At 37.3% G+C, this 23,971-nt stretch overlaps 1 protein-coding gene across 1 annotated transcript in view; it reads right to left on the bottom strand.

Annotated features, from left to right (window-relative positions):
• Bulli (regulator of MON1-CCZ1 complex protein bulli) overlaps nucleotides 1-23,971 on the bottom strand; it is a 99,923-nt gene that overhangs the window by 7,021 nt on the left and 68,931 nt on the right. The window contains exons 11-14 of the mRNA XM_089098320.1: nucleotides 19,311-19,502; nucleotides 15,583-15,692; nucleotides 12,407-12,542; nucleotides 10,071-10,210 (exon numbers count right to left, since the gene is read on the bottom strand). Coding sequence (XP_088954446.1) covers nucleotides 10,071-10,210; nucleotides 12,407-12,542; nucleotides 15,583-15,692; nucleotides 19,311-19,502 — 578 coding nt within the window. The remainder of the gene's footprint in view (nucleotides 1-10,070; nucleotides 10,211-12,406; nucleotides 12,543-15,582; nucleotides 15,693-19,310; nucleotides 19,503-23,971) is intronic.

Genomic DNA, 23,971 nt, shown 5'->3' with positions numbered 1-23,971 from the left:
TTGCCATGAAATTAAATCAAATAATTCTACAACCCTTCAGTTGCCCTTCAGGTGAAATATATTGGTCAATTCATGGAATTTAATTCCGGAATGTACTGATAAACATAAATATTAAACTTCAGCTGTATTGAAGCTGCTCCAACTAAATACTCAGTCATTCCAAATGAACGCATAATCCTTCTTTGAACTAGAGTTCATTAAAGAGCAGGTCGAAATTTTTGATTCTAACTGACCCGCTTGTATATCTAAGGCAAATAAAACACAAAACATTAGATGACAATCATTATGTAAAATTACGTGCATTAAGCACAAGGCCAAATTGAGACCTTTTGGTAGAGCCATGCTAAAAAAAATTATGCAGAAACAAACTCATCGGATCCAAGACCAACGAATGTTGCAAATACATGTAACAGCAATCAGAGCCATAAGCCTTCTAAGACTCCAATGGCTTGCTTTAATTTCATTTATTCATACTGTATATTTGATACATACATTATTGTATATGTTGGAACCCTTGGTCCCAGTTTGTTCAGATAAATGTCCCTCCCAGATTCATTTCTTTTGGCCCCTTAATTATTTTCCTTCCCCGAGTAATAAATATTAATTTTCCTTTTATTTTTGTGACGCCATTTTGGGTCTTCTTAATTGCGTACGTGCTTAATAGACCACGAGGTAAGAAATTGCGCAGTTAGGGAAGTTGACCAGTAGATTAGTAAGTCCTAGGATTGGCTGGAAAGATTCATTTACCACCCTCGTAACCCCTGTCGCAGCACGCGGCTAGCGGGCTGGGAGAAAGAGTCCTTTTTTAGATCAGTTCTTTTATACAACGTGTTGTGAATACAGTAAGGTTTTTTTATGTACTCTTTTAACTTTTCAGCTTAGGTCGAAACTAAAGAGATAGTTAGAAAACCTTATCGGTAAACTTTGGCTTTAAATGTGTCCATATACCATCCGATCACGTTAGTATACGGAACCGTTGGAGTAACCGCGGAAATCCCACTAATTTGGGGCCGACGAGAGATCTCCCCCTCCAGTAAGTGGCATAGAAAGTCTTTGCACCATTTTTGCCTTTAAAAGTGGTGACCCCCGTACGTTAAACATCCAATAAGTGGTGCCAGCGGTACCCACTCATCCAATAAGTGGTGCCAGCGGTACTCCCCCATAATAAGTGGTGGCAGCGATTTAAGGTCCTATCAGTAAATCTGATAATAAAAGAATTCTGCGCTTTCGAAGAGACGGGTTAATTTGGCCTAGAAAGTAGCCTATTGCAGTAACATATAAAAAGACAAAAATACGCATTTAATTAATAGAATTAAGAAGGTCTATAATGGGCTATAGCCTTGTTAGACAAATATAAAAAAGAATAACGTGAAATTAATGAGTTGAGTTTACAGTGGGGGAATCTTCGTATTTAAAAGTATTAAAGGGTTTAAGGACAGATAAGAAAACGTCGAGAGTTGGGTTATTCTTTGAGTGAATTGGCGAACTTAGAGATAATTTTCAGTGACGAAGGTTATAAGAGTATTGAGGACGGCAAATTAGAATAGTTTGTCAGTTTGTGCGCATACTGGACAAGGAAGGTGGGAAGCACCTGTCCTATTGAGTAATCTGCCCAGGAGGAGATTATATTTGGAATACGAGTATCCAGGAGGGATACGTGATTTGTTTTACAGGGTAGTTCCCCTGTTTGAGTTTAGTCTAGCTAATTCACTAGTGGAATATTCGCACGGTTTTTCTGATTATTTTCTCGCCCAACCCCTGTTAATTCGTTTTTCGGAGATATAATTCACTCGCGTAAAACTGCTTTTTGTGAAAGAAGTCGTTATTCCCTAATGAAGTCTAGACATTCCGGTTATTTGAAAAATTGTTGAATCTCATTACATGGAGCTGTTAATTCACAATAGTAATTGCGTACCATAATTTTTGCGTGACAGTTTTTGAACTTACCAAGATTGACTAATTGAATAAGAGATAATATAAGCGGAGAGAAGTATACGCGGTAAAATGAGGGGTTACGAAATAAACAAGGAAGAAATAATATGTGAAAAAACAAGACGAACTCATCCCTCAGAGGCTGTGCCAAATGAAGGGGAGTTCCGGGACAGAGATAAGATGAACTCAAGACCGAGAAGGGCGAGTGAAGCCCATAGAAAAAGTGGGAAAATAGAAAGAAAGGCAAATATGGAGGCCTTTGAAAGAGAGCACCAAGAATATAAGGGAAAAATACAAGCTGAGAAAGATGAAATTAGAAAGAATAGAAAACAGGACGAAAGGGCTAGAGTAGCCTATAAAGAAAGAGACAATACGGATAAAGAACGAACAGATTCATTTTAGTTATTAATGATCTGGCTACGAGATACCCAGAAGCTATCCCAATGCGAACAGTAAAATCACCAAAAATCGCAGAAGAATTAGCGAAATATGTCTCGTGTCACGGAATCCCGAAGGAAATTTTACCAGATAATGGAACCAATTTTATATCGACATACATCCGAAAATTATACGAAATTCTCTGTATTACGCAAGTATTAACTACTCCATTCCATCCTCAGACAAATAGAGTGACAGAAAGATTTAACGGAACCCTAATTAGTATGTTGAGACGATTTGTAAGAGATGATGTAAACCAATGGGACAAAATGCTTCCTTGTGTCCTTTTTGCATACAGAGAAACTCCGCACCAAGCTAAAGGGTTCTCGCCATTTGAATTACTATATGGGACAAACCCAGGAGGGGTGTTAGACATTTTAAAGGAATCATGGGAGAATGAGGATAAAAATGAAGTAACAGTGATAATCCACTTGCTATCACGACGAGAAAAACTGCATAAATACCATGAAATAGCAAAGCAAGCACAGGGGGAATATGCAGACAAAACGAAAATATGGTACGATAAAACCCCCCCAATGCACGAATTCACGGAAGGGGAAGAAGTCCTCATTTTATTACCGGATGGAAATAATAAATTGGAAGTGAGACGGAAGGGACCGTTTAAGGTAAAAAAGAAAATGAATGATGTAAATTATATGATAGAATTAGATGGAGCGAGAAAAAAGGAAGAAGTTTACCATTGAATTTACTGAGGAAATTTAACAAGGAAAATGAAAAAGAAAACCTCAAGGATCTGCAAAAGCGCTGTCTCATAATTTCGACCTCAGAACATGACGAGGAAAGTGCCCCGTTAGATACAATTGACCCGGCAGAAACACATATAAACGCCATTGAAAGGGCTTCGGCAGTAAAATATCTGAGTCAAGCTCCGAAATCCCAATTAAGTAAGTTATTCACGGAATTTGCAGACGTATTAACAGACCAAATCGGAAAAACAGAAAATGTAGTACATAAGATACTATTAAAGGACAAGAAACCAATAAAACAATACCCATACCGAATATCGGAAGCAAAAAGAAAACTAATGAAAAAATAAATTGAGCGGAGGCTCGAGTTAGGGGTGATAGAACCATCAAATTCAGAATATGCAGCACCAGTCGTATTAGTCCCGAAGAAAGATGGCTCCATTAGATTTTGCGTAGACTGCAGAAAACTGAATAATATTTCCGAATCAGAGGCGTACCCAATACCAAGAATGGATGAATTCTAGAATCAGTTGGCTCCGCAAAATCTATATCAATTTTAGACTTGAGAAGGGGATATTGGCAAGTAAAAATAGACGAAGATGATTCAGCCAAAACTGCCTTTATTACTCCATTTGGGTTTTACCAATTTAGGTACATGCCATTCGGACTAAAAGGGGCACCAGCAACATTCCAAAGGATAGTAGATTATATTTTAAATGCCTTACCCTATACAAGAGCCTACTTGGATGATATTATACTATTTTCAAACTCGTTCAATGAACATCTAATCCATATGGAACAAGTATTAACCAGACTGAGGAGAGCAGGAGTAACTTTGAATGTAGAAAAATGTAAATTAGTGCAGACACAGACAGAATACCTGGGACACAAAATAGGAAACGGTATAACAGCCCCATTATAGTCCAGGACTTTTAGCTCAAAAAAGTGTCGAACCCGGACAAAATTGCAATATAAACGAAAATGGTACCAAAATGATCAGAAAAAAATTCTGTACAACATACTAAAGGTCCCCATAAATCGGAGTGGGGCGAGTACCCGATACACAGGGGAAACGAGGGAAATGCGAGGGAAAATGGAAAAATGCCGAACATGCCCAGAAAATAGTTTAAAGTGAGTTTTCTGAGGTTTTCACATACGCTGATTACAAAATTGACATCTAAAATTCTGTATAGAATAAGAGTAATACGGAAAAAGGGGGAACAGGGGAAAGAGGGGAGAAAAGAGAAGAATACAGGGTAGGGGTAGAAAGCGGTTTGAAAGATATTTTCTGGGGTATTCCTATCTTGTGATTACAAAATTGAGAACTAAAATGATATAAGAAATTGATTAACATAAAACGGGGAAATGGGGGGGGGGGAGGGAGGGGAAGAAGGGAAATATACAGGGTAGGGGTAGAAAGCATGTGGAAATGTTTAAAAATGTTAATACAGGAGATCTATAGAGGTTCGGCTACCCCATAGGTTTGGAAAAGGCGAAAAACATAATCCATTTCTAATTCGACATTCAGTAAGAGAAGCAAGGTAGACTAGTCACCGCAGAGTTCCAGTGCCGACGACAAAACCTATCCTGACAAAATGACATCTAGCGGATCCAATAGTCCCCAGTCTGCGTGGATGCTTACACATGTGACATGGTAGCAGGATAAATCAAGGTACGACGAGATTTTTTTGTTAAGTCAAGCATAATTTTGCATATCGACCCTGCACTGCTTTTTCAACGTCTTTCGACTGCTGCCCATACATCTGAAAATGACATGGTAGAAACTCTACGTTACGAACTGTGCAGTTATCCGCCCGCTTTGTTTGAGAATTCTGGCATAATGCGTCAGCCAGACAAACCTGCACTAGCGAAAGCAATATGGAAAGAAGCGAAAACGGACTCGATTCACCACCTGCCAGTGTCAGGTCGTGTCACTGTAGTTGACGGAGGTTGGCTGCTTCAGCAAGTACCTTGGAAGATTGGTGATACTTATGATTCAATCTGTGACAGCTATGTTAGTTTCGTTACTCGACACTGTACCACCCCTACTGTTGTCTTCGATGGATACAGCGCTGGTCCAACCACGAAAGATGCTACCCACAACCGACGGTTTAAGGGAGCCAGCATCAAGTGATCGATTTCAGTTTAGGGATGAAGCTCCAGAAAAAGAAGAAAGAGTTTTTGAGCAACTCTCAGAACAAACAGCGAATTATAAGCTACATCGGGGAAAAACTTAGAGCCAAAGGATTTGAAGTCGTCCATGCGAAGGACGATGCTGACTATCTAATCGTAAAGACTGCCGTAACGAAAGCAGAAAACTCTGAAACAATAGTTCTTGGCAACGACACTAACCTTCTGATTCTACTCTTGTATCCCCTCCCGCCTAATGCAAAAACACTTTACTTCGAATCGTCAACGAACGCAAAAGAAGCGATATCACGGTTCTGGTGCCTCAACGAAGTTAAAAAAAAAATGGGAGAAGTATCCAGGCTACTTCTGGTAGGGCGCGCACTCTTGGGATGTGACACGACCTCACGAGTTTTCGGACTTGGAAAGCAAGCTGTGCTACCTCTTTTGAAGAAGAGCGAAGTATTCAGAAAAAAATACGAAGTGTTTCTGGATGAATCATCGTCTAAAGATGAAATTGTGAAAGCGGGTGAATATCTTCTCCTCAGCTTGTATAAAGCACGACCAAACGAAGATCTCACTAAGCTGCGATATCGAATTTTCTTGGAAAAAGTTTCTTCGTCAAATACTACGGCGTTTGTTAAGCCTGAAAGGCTTCCGCCAACCGAAGCTGCAGCTTCATTCCACTCCCAGCGAGTGCGCCTCCAGGTATCCCGTTGGAAAGGGGAACCAGCTGACCTCGACCCGGCTGACTGGGGTTGGGTCCTCAGAGACCATAAATACTCACCTGTGATGACGGATTTGTTGCCCGCACCTCAGACTCTTTTGAGTGTCGTGAGATGCAACTGTAAGACAGGCTGCGAGAACTCGCGATGCAGCTGCAAGAAGAATGGATTAGCGTGTACGTTCGCGTGCGGAGAATGTCAGGGTATCAACTGTTTGAACAGGGACGAGATTGTCGAAGACGAGGAGCTCGACTAGTGACATCAATGCTGTGTTTTTCAAGTCAACTCTACTGCCTTAAAAAGTGCAGATTTTACCTAAGTTCTTTTTTTAGTTTTTTATTCAACGATATTACCTTCGAAAGTACAAATTTTACCTATAATAGCTGAAGTTTTATACTGTGATCACTGCCAAGCGGTTGTTTTCTTTATGTTTAGTAATTCAAATGGTTGTAAGAAATGTCTGTGATTCAAGAAAGTAAAAGTTTGATACTTAAGCGAGTTATTTTGTCCATAGGTCTACTTATTAGCCATTAGCAGCTGGCTCAGGAGTCAGGCTTCCCTTCCCCTTTTCCGTTATGTCCTCCAGTTTTGTTCGGTTTTCATGGTTCTCGTTTTCTTTCCTTCATTTTAGGTGTCAGTTTCGTGATCAGCAGATAGGAAAACCCCAGAAAACACATTTCAAACTGATTTCTACCCCTGACTTGAACTGTCCCTTTTCTTCCCCTCTTTCCCCCTTTTCCCCCGTTATGGTGGGGCTCATGTCCTTTATTTCATTTTAGATGTCAGTTTCTGGATCAGCAGATAGAAAGACCCCAGAAAACAAATTTAAAAGAGCTTTATACCCCTACCCTGTATTTTTAAATTTTTTACCCTCGTCCCCCTGGTCCCCCCGGTTTCCGTCGTACTTTTATTCTATACTGAATTTTTGATGTCAGTTTCGTGATCAGCGTATGGGAAAGCCCCAGAAAACTCACTTTCAACTATTTTTTGGGCATGTTCGGCATTTTTCCCATTTTCCCCCGCATTTCCCCATTTTCCCATGTTTTTCGGGTACTCGCCCCACTCAAATTTATGCGCAATTTTAGTATGTTGTACAGAATTTTTTTCTGATTATTTTGGTACCATTTTTGTTTATATTGGAATTTTTTCCGGGTCAAACCCTAAAAGTCCTGGACTATTAAGGGAAAAAACAGAAAAAATTAGAAACACAGCAGTTCCGACCACAAAGAAAAAAGTTAGGTCATTTTTAGGGTTGGCAAGATATTATCAGAAATTCATACCAAATTTTACAACGATTGCTACACCTTTGACAGAGTTAACAAGGAAGGGGGCCGTAGACCCTGTTAAGTGGTCAAAAATTGAACAAAAAGAATTTGATACACTGAAAGATGCTCTTAGTGAAAAAAAAATACTGAGAAATCCAGAATTTTCCTTACCATTTGTGCTACAAACTGACAGCTCAGATTACGGATTAGGGGCAGTTCTATCCCAAAATTTTGAAGATGGGGAACATCCAATCACATTTATATCCAGGAAATTATCGAAATCAGAATTAGATTATAGCACAATTTAAAAAGAATGCCTTGCAATAACTTATGCGGTAAAAAAACGGGACTACTATGTATATGGACGAAAATTTACAATAGTGACAGATCACAACCCATTGAAAAGGCTAAAAATAATGAAGCCAGTAACTGAAGATTAGCACGGTGGGCCCTGTGCCCACAAGAATACGACTTCGAAATAAAGTCAAGACCAGGAACAGATAACGGGAACGCTGACGGCATGTCCCGATTGGAATAAAGAGATATATAAATAATAGGGGGAAAAATAAAATGTTGGATGGGCTGTGCCTTGAAAACATACACAATAAGGGGGAAAAAGAGGTAAAAAACCCATGGGGTATAAATCAAGCTGGTTACAAAATGGAGATGACTGACCTACCACGGGGTGGGGGACAGTTGAGAGATATTAAATGTCCAGTCGGATTGGAAAAACTTGGAAAGGAATTTGAGATTAGTATTATCAACTCAAATGATATGTCGGTCCTCTATGAGGGGGGGGAAGCCCGTGGGGAAGATACCCCGTGGGAAGCTACAAAAGATAGCCCTTTTTCCTAAATGCACAACTGGAGAACAAGGTGTGATCCCTTTACCGAGATTTTCCCTTTTTGATCTGGAGTTCATGGGGGATACTCTCTCCCAGTCACTTCATACTTCACCCAAACCGTTGTCCAGCAGCCCGATTCATAGCTGTTATTCTTCATGGGAGTCGACAAGTATTTCCGGCAAATTCTATTCAGTGGGATATGTATCTAAGTTTCATTTTCAATTGTTATCAACTTATATTCTTCATTTAATTATCCCAGGGGCGGGAAGCCAGAAAAAAGGTGATTTATGGTTCGCTCAAAATTTTATTTCATTCCCAGTACCCTTATCGTGTTCACAGGCTTTTGCATTTTCGGCCTTAGAATATTTGAAATTATGCCAAGGTGCAATTTACTTTTTTATTGAGATGTGGGGTTGTTTCCACAGATGGAAATTAAGCGGCTAGTACAGCCAAATCGTTCACGATGGCTGGCATCATCATATGTGCCAGAAACTGATTCTCTGCTCCTCTCAAATGTAAATTCGTGAGAGCAAGAAATTTTTTGTTTTTGATTTGTGCTGTGCACAATGAATTTCTACAAATCTTGGGGACTTCGATTTTCGAGACCAAGTGTGGATGTTAGACGATCTAGACCATGGTGGTTTCTACAGTGAAGACGTGGGAATCGCGACGAATCCTGAGCCAAGCGGTGAAAAGAGAGAAGATACAAGTTTAGTGATTTTGAGTTTAGTGTTATGTATTTTATGTCTGAGTTTCCAGCCAATCCACCGGAGATGCGGGCCATTTATCTTAGGAAGGAGGTGTTGGAACCCTTGGTCCCAGTTTTTTCAGATAAATGTCCCTCCCAGTTTCATTTCTTTGGGCCCCTTAATTATTTTCCTTCCCCGAGTAATAAATATTAATTTTCCTTTTATTTTTGTGACGCCATTTTGGGTCTTCTTAATTGCGTACGTGTTTAATAGACCACGAGGTAAGAAATTGCGCAGTTAGGGAGGTTGACCAGAAAATTAGTAAGTCCTAGGATTGGCTGGAAAGATTCATTTACCACCCTCGTAACCCCTGTCACAGCCCGCGGCTAGCGGGCTGGGAGAAAGAGTCCTTTTTAGTTCAGTTCTTTTATACAACGTGTTGTGAATACAGTAAGGTTTTTTTATGTACTCTCTTAACTTTTCAGCTTAGGTCGGAACTAAAGAGATAGTTAGAAAACCTTATCGGTAAACTTTGGCTTTAAATGTTGCCATAGACCATCCGATCACGTTAGTATACGGAACCGTTGGAGTAACCGCGGAAATCCCACTAATGTGGGGCCAAAGAGGGATCTTCCCCCTCCAGTAAGCGGCATAGCAACTCTTTGCGCCATTTTTGCCTTTAAAAGTGGTGACCCCCGCTCGTTAAACATCCAATAAGTGGTGCCAGCGGTACCCACACATCCAATAAGTGGTGCCAGCGGTACCCCCCCATAATAGTATACCTAACCCTCGTCCCAACTCTGGAGCAGGAAATCCCACTTAGCTTTTAAAATTATACATCCATCCCTGGAACTCAACCAACCCCCTTCTGGCCCACCAATAAAACATATTGGATCCATCTGAAATTTATCTGAAAATTACTGACATTATTAAAATTCAAATGTGTATGACATTAAAATCCCTATTTTTACCCAATGAAAGCCACCACAGAAAGACAGAAGAATCTCTTCCGTAATAAATGACACATTCACATATAATTCACACGTTAAATGTGTGAAAGTCATCCCCTTTCCTTCTTTTTACCACTTATTTTGTAATACTTATATCACACATTCAAAGGAAACCCTTCAAAGAAAGTATTGGTTGTTACTGTAGCCACAAACCTTAAACGGCCTTGGTGTTTCACCATCCAACAACACATGAGGCCAAAGCTCGGGGTTTCCAAAATAAATATTTTACTTTTTCACTTATTTGTCGGATCCTGCTTTTTCTTTTTAATGGCAATTTTTAGAGCATAATAAAATCTCCGCGATTAAAACTTATAAGGACCACAAATTACTTACGTAATCGCTGTTAGAACTTTGTTCTGAGACAGGAGTACTTCGATAATTTCTTCTGAAGCGTTCCCCAAACGTCTTAACATATCAACCGCAAGCTGTACTGCAGCTGGATATTTCGGCTCAAGAGATAGTAAAAGGCATGCCTGGAAGGAAATAAAAAATGTCAATGCCAGTTTTCTTCTTTTTATCTGGCAGCCTTCTTCCAACTCCCAAGATGAAATTACATAAGGTTTTTAAATATCCAAAATGTAAGGAAAACTTTTCTCTCGAGTTTGGTCTGAAAAAACTAACCTGCTGAAAAAAAAATTACCTTTTTGCAGCCCTTGCTGGGCAAAGATTTTCGATGATGCATGGAAATGTCAGAATGAAAACAAACCATCCCAAAACAGCTTTAGTAGTCTTTGATGAAAAATCACAACATAAATGTCTTTTCACTTTGCTCAAAGCGCTGTTTTTTACAATCCCGGTCTTAGGGCAATTTATCAAAAGGACAAGCAAAAATACAGCGAATGAATTCTTAAACCAGTTAGTTCTGCAAGTCCTGCAGCAGCAGGTAGATGACAGTGCTTGGAACTAGCAAGGAAAAATTTCCCAAATCGAATTACAACATTACCGTCTGCCGGCTATATCGGATTCGTCAGATAGCATTTTAGGATCCACATTGCCGCAGAGTGACAAATGCATGCGGCATTATTGCACATCGAAGGGGATGAAGTGTGTAAAAGGATAATTTTTGGGCTATGACTGGCACGACTACTGCACTAAACAATGTTAAATTAAGTCTTTGATTTACTTACACTACCAGAACAACAAACTAGAAACACTAGCACAAACAAACTAAGCTAGGAATGGATGCGAAGCAGGTATACAGCGCTAACGAAGAGTCATCTCCCATCTTGACTAAAACAAGTTCTTTATCCAATATTAAGCGTAGCTATCACAGTAGAGTGGAATAAAGACTCTCCTCTAAATCTTGAGGATCGAGTTCAAGTCACTATGTGGCAGCGATGGTAGTTCACAAATTGTTAGCGCCTCTATCTATAGTACCACTCGGTGACAAAACTAGTGGCATTAAGGCTTGAAAGGATTACCAAAATTACAATACCAATACAATGCCTCATACTCATTAAACAGTAATTATGCACATTGTGATTTCATTCTTAACGATATTTTTAGTGCCGTATGTCACTTTGAAATGATTGAACTGATAAAAAGCACGTAGATATGAGAAATAGCTTACAAAAATAGCTTTGAAATGAGTGATTAAACATCTCTCTATGATGTTACATAACATGTTTAACGTTATGTATAGTAATGTTTGACGACCCACATTTTTTCAAAGATAATTACAAACAAGAAAAAGCCTATGGCTTTTTCGTAGTTGAAATAGTAAGAGATTAATCTCAGAGACTTAGGCAGGTAAGTAAGTCCAATATGACACCATACACCGGAAAAGTAAATTTTATAAGATGATTGTATTATATTTACTTTTAGTTACTGTGCGCCATGGATTTTTTGTTAATTACGAAAACACGTATATGTAACAATTTTCTTTAAAATGAGCCAATAAACAGCTGTCTATGATGTTCCAGTGCCCAGCCAGCTTGGGAGAAGAAAAACGGAGAAAAGGATGCTGTCAATGCATAATATCGTGGTTTCAGCCAATTTCCTTGTTGTTCAAGGCAAGGGACTGTAAGTTTCTTTAATAGGGGGGTTTCGGATAAGGCGGTTCTAAAGGTGTACTTTTTGTTTCGATCTGACACCATTTTTTAGAAGTTATGGGATGTTGTATTTCCGCTGAAACCACGATAATACCTGTCAATTTTACCCTTGGTGTTATGCCATACCCACTCCGCGAGTTTTGAAAACAAAAACAAAAAAAACTGATGCATTTTTTTTCACGACTCAGAAATGACATGAGACTCAAAAGGTGAGGACTTTATTTGAATTTTTCCACTCCTGCTAAGCAAGACAACATTATAAAAGGTTTAGTATTCTTACTCAATGTTTTACAGAAGATGAATGGTTGATTGCCTGCAGCTCTGCTTTTTGGTCAGTACTATGGGGTTAAACGAAAAGCGGGTTGTCCCAAAATGAGATGGAAAGAGAATAAGAAAGGGTTTGAGAAAACTAGAATCTCATAGAAGCGAGTAAAGATTGAAGCTTTGAGCAGAATGGGGTGGAAAAGGGCTTGCGCAGCTTTATTGATCACAAAATATTTAGTAGTAGCAACGAGCTATTAATAGTAGTGGTAGTAACAGCGTTACCTGCTTTTATTCAGTTGCCCGTAATTTTCTTTTTGTTAAACTACAGGAATTGTGAAGTAAATCGTAACCTACCAATGGCTTGCTATCAGAGATGGCGTGATACTGGAGCATTTGATGAAGCTGATAGAAATTATCTGATTCAAGTAATAAGCCAATGAGCAGTTCATATATATAATGTTGCACAGGAAGATGCCACTGAATTAATGATCTGTAAGATATAGAGTTATTTTACTGAACATTATTGTAAATAAGGAGCTTATTTCAAAGAGGATAAGAACTGTTTAAGTACGTGGGAGAGATAGCATACAGAGGTAAGTCCAGGACAAGCAAAAATTATTTTGTTACAATACCATATTTTGTTACAAAACAGCAATCTCAAACGTTTAGCAACGCTTGAAAATGTTGTACTGAAATTCGAGTTAGCCACTGGGCGAGGGGGGGGGGAGGGGCAGGATCACAGTGTATTAAATCTTTTTCCATGTTTTCAAGTATTGATACCTCAACAGAGCTAAACTTCAATATTCTCTGGTGCATTTGTAACCGAAGTTCAAATTCATACATCATGTGACTTATTTCAGTAGTTATTGAAGAGCTTTAAAATGTGTCCATAAGAATTGTGAAACGAATCCACCAAGCTTCTTTTTCGTTTATTGTCCTCAAATTTTGCGGAAGGCTATCAAAATTATCACAATATATTAGTATTATAACTGCTAACTATTCTTTTCAAACTATAACCTAAAGTAAGAAATGCAATTTTGCATTTAATTTCAGGAGCGTTTATGGCGCTACATAATTCTTTCTGGAATTAATTCGTTTTCATACCCAGCCCCTCAATCATTGCCCTTACACTGGGCAGACACTGCTAAAATATTTAAGAAGTGTGTTCAAGCCATAATATTAATTTTTTTTATAGCTAACCACGTTTATACTACGAGCAGCCTACGTTTATGCTACTAAAAGTAGCCTGGAGCAGAAAATTTCGAAAAATTGGTACAAACTGTCAGATTTCTTCATTTTCTTTTATGATTTTGTGATTTTTAATAAATTTGTACGGTTTCTTTTATTTTTAAAGAATGAAGAATACATTTTTAACTACATCTAGTCCTGCTCCGAAGTGAGATTATGTTTCCCTATGTTACTCTTAATCCTATTCTACCTAATATTCTATGGTTTTAGCTTTTTGCTTAATAAACTTTTTGTTTTACCAACAATGTAAGAAAAATTAACACAAGAGCCTATTCTTTTGATAGAACATATCATCATAGCGCTAGAATAAGAGCTTACAAGCAGTATGCAGTAATAGCAGTAAGTACTATTAATATATTTTTGCTTTCTATTCCTAACGCTAACCCTATAAAAAAGTTTTGCACCCTTGCTACTGCTCTCTACCCCAGTCCTGTCAGGGGTGTCTTCGTAAATTTTACCGAATCGCTACCTGATTTATGCCAAATTTTCTGCCGAAATCATTAATTTTGCTAAATTTCAGCTTATTTTGCCTGCCGAAATTGTCGCCTTCGGCGAATATTTTACCAAATGCCAACAAAGTTGGAGGGGCGGCCCCCCCTCTCTCAGGACGCCCCTGCCTGTCACAGACAATCTTCGTAGTCCATTTAATACTTTCTCTGTTCTATTATAGTAATTTTATTTAATATTGGCCATCGGTTGTTCTTATTACACTGCAGCTGTCACTGCAACTATGATTACACATGTTACTCCTGTAGTCCCAAACAACCAAGAAAACCAATAAGAGATAAACTCAGATACAAAGTTTTTCATGAATCAAGAGTTTATGTCGTGTAAGCGTCATTTGCAACACTAAGTAGAGATACCATAAATACTTCCAGTCTCATTTAAAGTTTAATTGTCCCTCCATTTTTAATGAGACATGCAACTGGGCAGGGTAGTATTGGGCTTATACACCCCTGGGACTTACTCTATAAAATATATCTTGAATATAAGCCCACTATATTTCTAAACAAAATGGAGAGATAGATACGAGTTGTTGAAGCCGAAGGCCCATAACAGAATTACAAAACTAACGAGATATACTGCACTCGAGCATCGATTTTTTCCATAAAAACTCAATGTATATTTCTGTTGATGATAATCTTTATTGACGAATATTTATAATTTTTTAACTATAGGGAGATTTGGAAATTTGAAAATATCTGCCGAAAATCGGGTCGATGCCCTCTTAATGATTTCCTCTCAATGACGGAAGTTCTTCATAGGTGCAAAGACAAAGATTCTGGCATCACCTCACACTGGACCAGCTAAAATTTCTTAAGATGTGCCCTTCCGTCTATTAAACACTTACCCTGAGTTAGTATGGAACTACCCAATATGAAAGTAATGACCCAGGCAGCTTAAAGTAAAAATATTCTCAAAAACTTTTTATTTCCTTAAATCAAAGCGGCATCTTTAAACTGCTACCAATGACATTTCATTTCATGGTCTCTTGGTATTATAGTGTTATATCAGCTTCTTATAAGTAAACAATCTACTTTCCTCATGACCTAGTGCTTCGTCTATACCTATAATAAGCCTAAATTTACATATGTTAGGATTGGGGATAAAGTAAATTTCCCCTCCCCTGAAATGAGTCAAACGGACCCTCTTAGAAAATTATGGCCCAGATATTACTCCTTTAGTCTTATGATTACCTTCGCCCACAAGGATGTGTGAACATAGCCTATTTGTATGTAAAATCTTATAGTGGGATGACTAGTATAGTGAAGATTTTCTCTTAGTCCAATTTGCCAGCCTTTTCTAAACGAAAAAATCACTGCCGTAGAAGTAAAAAATATGACAGTTTTGTTTAGTCCGATCCCCGAAAGGACTGGTATGAGGTCACTAGAAAGGATTTAAAGGAAATAGAAAATTAATTGGAGTGCCAGGTGGAGGTGTAGTCAGCACAGTTGTCCTGGCATCAGGTCGTTTGATGTTGCAATGATTTGTCGTTAGAAGTAGAATTGATATCGGTAGTTTTCCAAACATATTATGCAGTATAAATGAGATTAGAAAATATTCTTGCTTAACACTGGTTCGAGCTATCAACATTCATAAAAGCTTTCACTTCTATTTAGAGTTGTTGTAAATGAGGATGTGTGAATTCTAGACATGAAGAGGAGAAACGATACATAGAAAGACTGGACAACACTAACGTCATCAGTCTAAATTAAATTCCAATTATCATTTCTAAATGTTAAAAAAAGAAACGATAGAAAAAAACTCTTTAAAAATTTTACCTAATATATGATGTTGTGACAGCAATGCATTTTTTTCTAATTTTTGATGAGACTTTCACCTCTCGATCACCATTATTGATTTTGCCATTGCATATCTGGCCAACCTCAATCTAAAATGAAAAAAGTGCAGAATATTTCAACAAAGACAAATTTTACCTCATTAGCAAAGAGAAAAGTAATGCCAAAGCAAGTGAGCCAAATGTTTATAGGGAATAGCTAACTAGGGATTTTTAGTTTCTTCATTTTAAGCAATACAAATGTTTAGCCTTACAACAATGCTTCAAAGAACTGTGATATATCATTATTCTTCCATTGCATGAGATGAGTAAATTGGTAGATTCTAAAATTTTGTTCTAATATTGAGTTGATTCTTGCACAAATCTGGTCTTTTATTTAAAAAAATAAAAATAAAACAACGCCAATGTTTATCGGTCTTAGCTTTTTTCTTACAATAAATAATCCCGCTACTACGGCTGACGACTCACTGCAGCACCAACCCAACTAAGTCAATTCGGCTTCATACCCCCCCCCCCTCTGTCTTTTAAGAGCTTCCCTCTTTACTCTCTCCTATGAAGCTCTTACTCTCTTTCATAATTTTCTTAAGATCTATTCCGTCCCCATTCGAGGATGGCTCTCTACAAAATGTGGCATTTTACATTTATTGCCAGAAGAAAGATAACGGACGCGTGTTAACTTGTTTTTTTTTTATTGTTTCCCCAGTGGTGATCGTAACAAAGCAATGGTCCTAGAAAACCGAGAGAGGGCTCATTCAAGCGGAAGTTAAAAGTTCAAGTGTCCCTCTTCGGTAACCTAAAAGATCATGTCACGGGAAGTGGCGTATTCTACCGTTTTGTGGCACCCAACAACGATTTTACCCAAAGAGGACCAAGTTGCAATTGATTACACATTTTGAGATAGCCAATAGATTTAAAAGTATTAATAAACAACGTATGGATCTTCCCAGCTGGAGAGGAAGCAATGTCAGTAAGTGGCACATTCGTTCCTAAAAGGTTACGTAGTCCATTCAAGATAAATGGTTAATATGAACATTTATCGTAATTACATGTACACAAGGCTGCCACGTGACGAGTGCCAGGGCACGAGCAAAGCTCGGGCTTCTGGTACTATATGTATATACTGTTATACAAATTGCATTTTATAGAGTTTTGGTTACAATTAGCCCGTGTTGCTCCTTACTGTTTGAAACGTTTGAAAATGCTAAATTCCATAAGTTTGTAAATGGGAGCTTGAAACCTCTACAAAAGAGTTCTCTGATGTGCTGAGTTTGCTGGTGTAGTTTTTGTCAATATCGTTTGCCCTTTTAGGGTGATTTCCTCTTTTTTCGAAATTCGACCGAATTTTTGGGGTCCGTAACTTTTGTTGGATTGCTATAAACTCTAGGAATTTGTGCATTTGGCATCATCATAATAAGGTGATCCTTTTTATGTGTATTGTTATTAAAACTTTTTTTTTTTAGAGTCTTGTTACGATTCAATCTTTACTTATAGTTCGTTGCCACGAGCTGAAAGTAAAAAATAAATATAAAACCTTTGCATTTAATTGTCGATAAAGACTAAGTTACGCGCCGCAACACTTGCCTTCTCGTCCTGGCATGTTCTCTGAGGAGGTTTGAAATCCCCCCTTCCATGTCTCTACCTTCTCTGCCGGTTGTTAGACGAATATAGTTCCGTATTTCACAAAGAAACTTTCTTAAGCAATAAGAAGGGAGCTATCATCCCACAACAATTATATCCAGGCTTAATCCAAATGAAGAGAGATTTGAGATTAATTAACAGCTCCCCCAAGACACTTTTCTGTATTTATATGAAGTTTCACGGAGAGTTATAAAATCTGGCGTAAAAATGCACTTTTCAAAAACATTAAGCATACCCCCCCCCCCCCCTCCTCTGCGCAACAGCCAACCGACCTTTCTCCATAATAGCAAACGAAAACTATAATTTCGATCCACATTATAGTTGATAGCACTTTAAACAATTTTATTAAGCATCAACTGAATCATCTTAGTTAAATTAAACTTTAAAATAAATGCCTATATTAGCCGTTTATTTTGGATAAGCTACGTGACTCTTTCGGAACGAATGCGTCATCGTCTGGTATTAATGGCTTTGAAACTGGGAGGCTCAATATACAGTTTTTCAATAATTTTCATTTTTTTCTTTCTTGGAGAAGCCCATTGTTTAAAGACTAATTTGTAAAACATAAAAGCCACAGAACCTTTCAGTTCGTAAGGCCAACTCCGAACCCATACACATATTTCTATGCAAATAAACAAAAATACAAGAATAGCCCGTCCACCAGCTAACAATAAACCTAAAACAGTAATTTAGTTATGGAACTACTAGAGCAAAAATGGAATTTCTATTATAAATCGAATATAATTTTATAATTCAAATTATAAAATTCCCCAAATCCCCTGGAAATACTGTGGTTGTGCTCATGTACAACCACAGAGATATCGGCGAGATGTGTCGAGAAGAAAATTACGAGCGGGTCGTTTCACTCCAGGGCCACCGAAATATATCTGCATTTCTTGTATTATAGCTGTGAAGGTTATTCCACTTACAAACATACCTTTAAAATATTGTCAAAAGATTTATGTGTTTATATCATCTTGTATATGAAGATGCAGTGTTTTATTATATTTTGCTAATTGCAAAAGGCACTACATATTGCAGCTTCATTTCAAATGAACCCTTAAACATCTCTATATGTTGTTCCAAGGCTATAGCGATGAATAAAAAAAAAATAAACGAGAAAAAGAGAACGAATAAGTGATACTCTAGCAAAAAAGCGATTTTTCTTTTGGTTTCAAGATGGGGGCTGTAACTCCAAGAGGAGGGGTTTTCAGCAATGGAAATCCTAATGATGCAGTTTTCATTTTGATTGAGTACCATTTCTTTTGAAATTCTTCTAACTTTGTTTTGGCGCTAACATTTTACCATAATGTTAATTGAAATCACAGTTATCATTCCTGAATCAGCTTCAAATTGCAATTTTTTCTCACTTGACAGTTTTTTTTCATTTTTTTTTTTTTAATTTTCGGTTAGTATGGGCCGTGGTTCGTTCTTTAGCAGGTTAACCCAACTATGACAACCATGATTTCTTTTTATAACTATTCTTATAAAAGGTTTTAATCTAAATTTTTCTACAAATGAGACTATTCTCAAAACTTAAACCAACATTACAGCACATAGTATAATGACAAAAGATGCTTCATTGCATCTTAAATTTTCGCAAAATAGAATACACTATTCCTCCTTTTCAACTGAACATATTTAAAAAAAAAAAAACTTTCAGAGGACATATTGTTCAAGCCCCGCTTAGATTTGCCGAAACAACTTCTCCGAATTAAAAAACATCAACTCTTAACCGTGAATTGGTCAAAATATTAATAATTTGGTGCCAACTGAATTTCCAACCTTTCCTCTTTCAAATAAAACAACTTTCGAATTGTTCTTCTTCCTGCTTTAACAAAATTGTCGAATTAAACAGAAGCACTAGAAAAAACGGTAACAAGACATTTTTGTCCCGTCAGTTTTTTTGCTACAAGCTAGTTAATGTACGTTAAAAAAGACAAAAAATATCGTTCCAACAACTTTTAGAGGACTCTGTCCAAAACTGGTTACTTACACAACTTCTCAATCAATATTATCAAAGCACAATTTAGAATTCGAAAATGTTGACAAAAGTTAAAATTGCTATATTACCTCATCATTTTCCCTGGTGGTGGTAGGACTTTCATTTAAAGATTCAGCTAAATTGGCCGATTCAGCTATCAAAGTTCCGTCGGCTAACGGAAGCAAAACCTGGGAATAGATATCACACTGGTCAACAACAACTAGCGGACGTGTCTTTGTGGATACCTTCAAGTAAGAAGCAGAATTCACTGGCGTTCCCATCTAAAATAAAAAAAACAAAAAAAACACTTCAATGTAGGTAATTTCCAGCATAGAACTCCCACCAAATACAATTTCCAAATACAACATATTTTGAATACAGCACCTCGTGAAATGTTAATAGCTCACACTATCCTTTGGGAAATTTGTCAGCCTGATATTTTTTTTTCTTAGTAAACTTATCGCCATTATACTATTTGCGGCGCAAAGGTTTCAGATTATCCTTACTTTTGTATGCCCCCTCCTTACGAACGTGCAAAAAAAAGGTTAATACCTGAAAGGTTCAGTGTGAACGAGGTTAAAGTCCAGTTTTTGATATTTTCCAATTACTGATTCCCAGCGTATTCAATATTTCCCACTTATTACTACTACTACTACTACTAACAACTCACCGCAGCACCAAGCCGCCTAAGGCCAACACAGCTACGCACGCTCCTCCTCCGTCCCAATCTATTCAAAGCCTCCCTCTTTACACCTTCCAAGGAAGTTCCCATTTCCTTAAATCTTTCTTTATGACATCCTCCCACTCCAGATGAGGACGACCTGTTTTCCGTTTAGCCCTAAATGGTTGGCCGCTAGGGAAAATCTTCGATAATCTGTCATCCTTCATCCGCAGAACGTGCCCTAGCCATCTCAACCTTTCTTTCATTATAGCCCAAGAAAGCTGGATTGAACCACATTTTTCGTACAGCCTACTGTTTGAAATACGGTCAGTCAGCCAGGTATCCAGAAAAATGCATAGGCAAAATCTCTTGAAAACATCTAGCAAATCTGCATCCGCTTTTCGGAGCGCCCATGCTTCAGGGCCATATTTGACCACTGTCATCACTGTAGCTTTCAATATTCTAATCTTGGTTTGCGGACTTATCTTCCTATTTTTCCAAATTTTTTTTTAGCTGTGAAAAAACACCCTGAGCCTTGGCTATTTTACTTTTAACATCCTCACTGCTCCCACCGTCTTTACTAATAATACTACCAAGGTAAATGAAGCTGCCTACCTGATCAATCTTTTCAGTACCCAGCGTCATTTCATCTTCTCTTATTGCTAGCATTATTGACTTAGTCTTCTTAACATTACTTTTCAAACCTATTTTAGCACCCTGAACTCGTAAAACCTTTAAAAGTTCATTCATTTTGCTCACACTTTCATCTAGGATGATTAAATCATCAGCATATTCTAAATCCAGGAGAGTTGTCCCTCCGCATTTGATTCCATGATCTCCCATTGCGTTTCCTGTGCTCCTTAAGACAAAATCCCTATGAAAGGGGATAGAACACAACCCTGCTTAAATCCTGATTTAATGCAAAACCAGCTGCTAACCTCATTTCCTACCTGAACCGCAGTAGTGTTATTCTCGTACATAGCACTAATCACTTTAATGTATTTGTCTGGTATACCATACAAGGATAAGACCTTCGCTAAAGCTCTGTATCAAGACCTTTTCTATCAACAAAATTGAACGCTTGCTCATCATCTATAAAACTGAGGACCAAAGGTGTGACAACTTAGGCAATTCTCAATTATTAACCTAAGAGCGAGAATTTGGTCGACACATCCTCTAACTTTTCTAAATCCGCACTGTTCTTCTCTTAAAACTTTGTCTACAGCATAACTCAGTCTAAAAAGTATCATATTTCTAAGTAGTTTGTAACCTACAGAGACCAGACTAATGCCTTGATAATTACCAAACTCACTCTTTATCACCTTTCTTATAGAGTGGTTTAGTTAAGGTTCTCCTAAAATCGCTAGGTACTTCCCCTTTTTCAAAAATCAAATTCATAATCTTCACTAATTTATTCCTAACCTCAGAGCCACCATATTTAAGAAACTCATTTACCACACTATCAGCACCTAGAGCCTTATCATTTTTTAATTCTTCTAGTACTGTCACTAATTCTTCCTCACAAAACAAATCTTCCTTCACATCCAAGGTATTACAAATTTTGTCATTTTCCTCTATATGTTTTCCAGCAACTGAATCTCGGTTATTCATGCAACCGTTTCCCGCTTATTCACGAACTAAAATCTATTTCACTTAATATTCCAACAGTTATAGGACGATTAAACTATATAATTTCCTTTTACAGTTATGCTTTTCTTGTTCCATGCCAAGTTTTTTGCTTAATATTTCGACCATATTTAATTTTTGGACATACTTGAGCACCTCCTTAATCTGTTTTTTCTTGTTCCCATCTTTACCAAAAAGTTTTCATATTTATGATAAAAATTAGTTGTAAATTTACTTACTAGTCTTATAAATACGACGTCAGTATTTTTCCAAGACCACATTGCCTTTTCTATGACAAAACAAATAAGAGTTCCAAATAGAGATTGGTCCTTTTATTAGACAGTGAAACAAAAATATATATAAAAGCTCTAGATATTTCGGTGACACAGCCAGTCATCATCATCAGTAGAGTAACTCTACTGACGATGATGACTGGCTGTGTCATCGAAATATCTAGAGCTTTAATACATATTTCTTTAACTGTCTAATAAAAGGACCTATCCCTATTTGGAACTCTTATTTGTTTAGTCTTATAAATTATAGAAAATATTAAGGCTTCAATTTATTCACTTGATTTCATGAGCCTGTATATCAATAGATACTTTTTTTTCTGAATACGATCCAATTTAAGCCTTCCTTTGATTACAATAAAGTTACATTTTTACTAGATAGCCAATAATTTGAATCCGCTTTTAAAAATTATTATTTGAGTGACTGCACGAAGTTTCAGTGGGCAAAGGAGGAGGCTGTTGTTATATTGAAACATGTAATGTGGTAGCTAAGCGACCAGTAAATTTTTCTTAGGGGAAAAATTGCCTCTAAAAGTCTCAAACTCAAACCGCGAAAAACTTTTCAGACAGCCGAGACAACTATATTTACAGCTCGCTCGTCCAATGAATATTTCTTTCAGTCCTTCGACTAAAATCGGATTATTTCTGTCTAATAAAAACAAGTGGGTGGGGTTAATTAAACATAATTTTTTAGGGTATTTAAAAAAATAAAGGATTTACAATTTTAAAACTTAATTAAAAAAATATTTAAGGATACAAGTTTTTAAGAGGGCGATAGTGACGTTATCTTTTTCTTTTTTGGGGTCTTGATTTTCCTTAATTCGGTGAAATTGAGATGAAAATCTGCTTATCCAACAATTGTGCTATCCTAGTGATATAGCTTGTAAATCATTAGAGGTCTTGGCCAAAACAAACCATAATGAAGAATCACAAAGTTAGAGGTTTAAGAATTAGAGCAATAGCCTTTTCAATGAAGGAAATTCTGCTGTGAAAATTGTTATGACATAAATAATTCTTAATGTTAATCTAGTATGCAGAACTCCATCAAATTCCCAGAAGAAGGAGAAACCTAGTTTAAGGAATATTCTATAGGTCATGAACATCCATATTGCATGAAAAGGTACAGTCAAATAAAGGATACGAAAAAAAACTTTAAAGCTTTGTAGAGAATTTTATGCAAATAGAAAAGTCTATCTCCCATATAAACCATAAAAGAATGTGTTTCTTTTAATGATATCTTTCTAACAGTTTTTCTAGCTATTCTTGGTTCGTACTGTTTGTACTGTTCGATGTTAATCGGAATTAAACAGTTCGTGGTAACGAACTGTAAGTAAGGAGCGACCCGGCTCAATAGTAACCGAAATTCTAAAACGCGGAATTTCGATACCAACAGATAAATCAAAAGAATCAGATTTTTATGCTGATTTCAAAAATATAAGTTTTATCAAGTTTAGTCTTAAATATCAAAAGTTAAGAGCCTCTGAAAATTTGCCGTATCTTCGAAGAAAAGGAGAAAATACCCCCTAAAAGTCATAGAATATTAAGGAAAATCTCATCACCAGATTCACTGTATCAGAGAATCCCACTGTAGAGGTTCAAGCTCTTATTTGCAACAATTTTTTTTTGCCAGAAGTTTTTTTGCCGGAAGAAAGATCACGGATACGTGTTTGTTTTTTTGTTGTTGTTTTTTTTTCCCAGGGGATGATCGTATCAACCCAATGGTCCTAGAATATCGCGAAAGGATTCATTCGAACGGAAATTAAAAACTCTAGTGCCCTTTTTAAGTGACCAGAAAAATTGAGGACAACTAGGTCCCCCCCCCACACTCATTTTTTACCAAAGTCACCGGATCAAAATTTTGAGATAACCATTTTGTTCAGCATAGTCAAAAAATCTAATAACTATGTCTCTGAGGATGACTTAATCCCCCACAGTCCCCGGGGGAAGTGATACAAATTATGAACTTTACCCACTGTTTACTTATAGTAGCCTATTGGTTATTGGGAAGTATTTTCAGAGGGAATCTTTTCTGGTAGGACGTTGAGGGGAAGGGGTTACGTGGGAGGATCTTTCCATGGAGTAATTTTTCATGGGGGAAGAGAATTTTTCCACGAAGGGGGTGCCAGACTTCCCAGCATTATAAAAAAAAAATATCAGAAATTAAATAAAAAAA

This window comes from Artemia sp. Qi Xiang Cuo, chromosome 12 (genome assembly GCF_049724085.1).
Source record: "Artemia sp. Qi Xiang Cuo chromosome 12, ASM4972408v1, whole genome shotgun sequence".
In the NCBI taxonomy this organism is placed as follows: domain Eukaryota; kingdom Metazoa; phylum Arthropoda; class Branchiopoda; order Anostraca; family Artemiidae; genus Artemia; species Artemia sp. Qi Xiang Cuo.
This window is presented reverse-complemented; position numbering and strand designations above follow the sequence as displayed.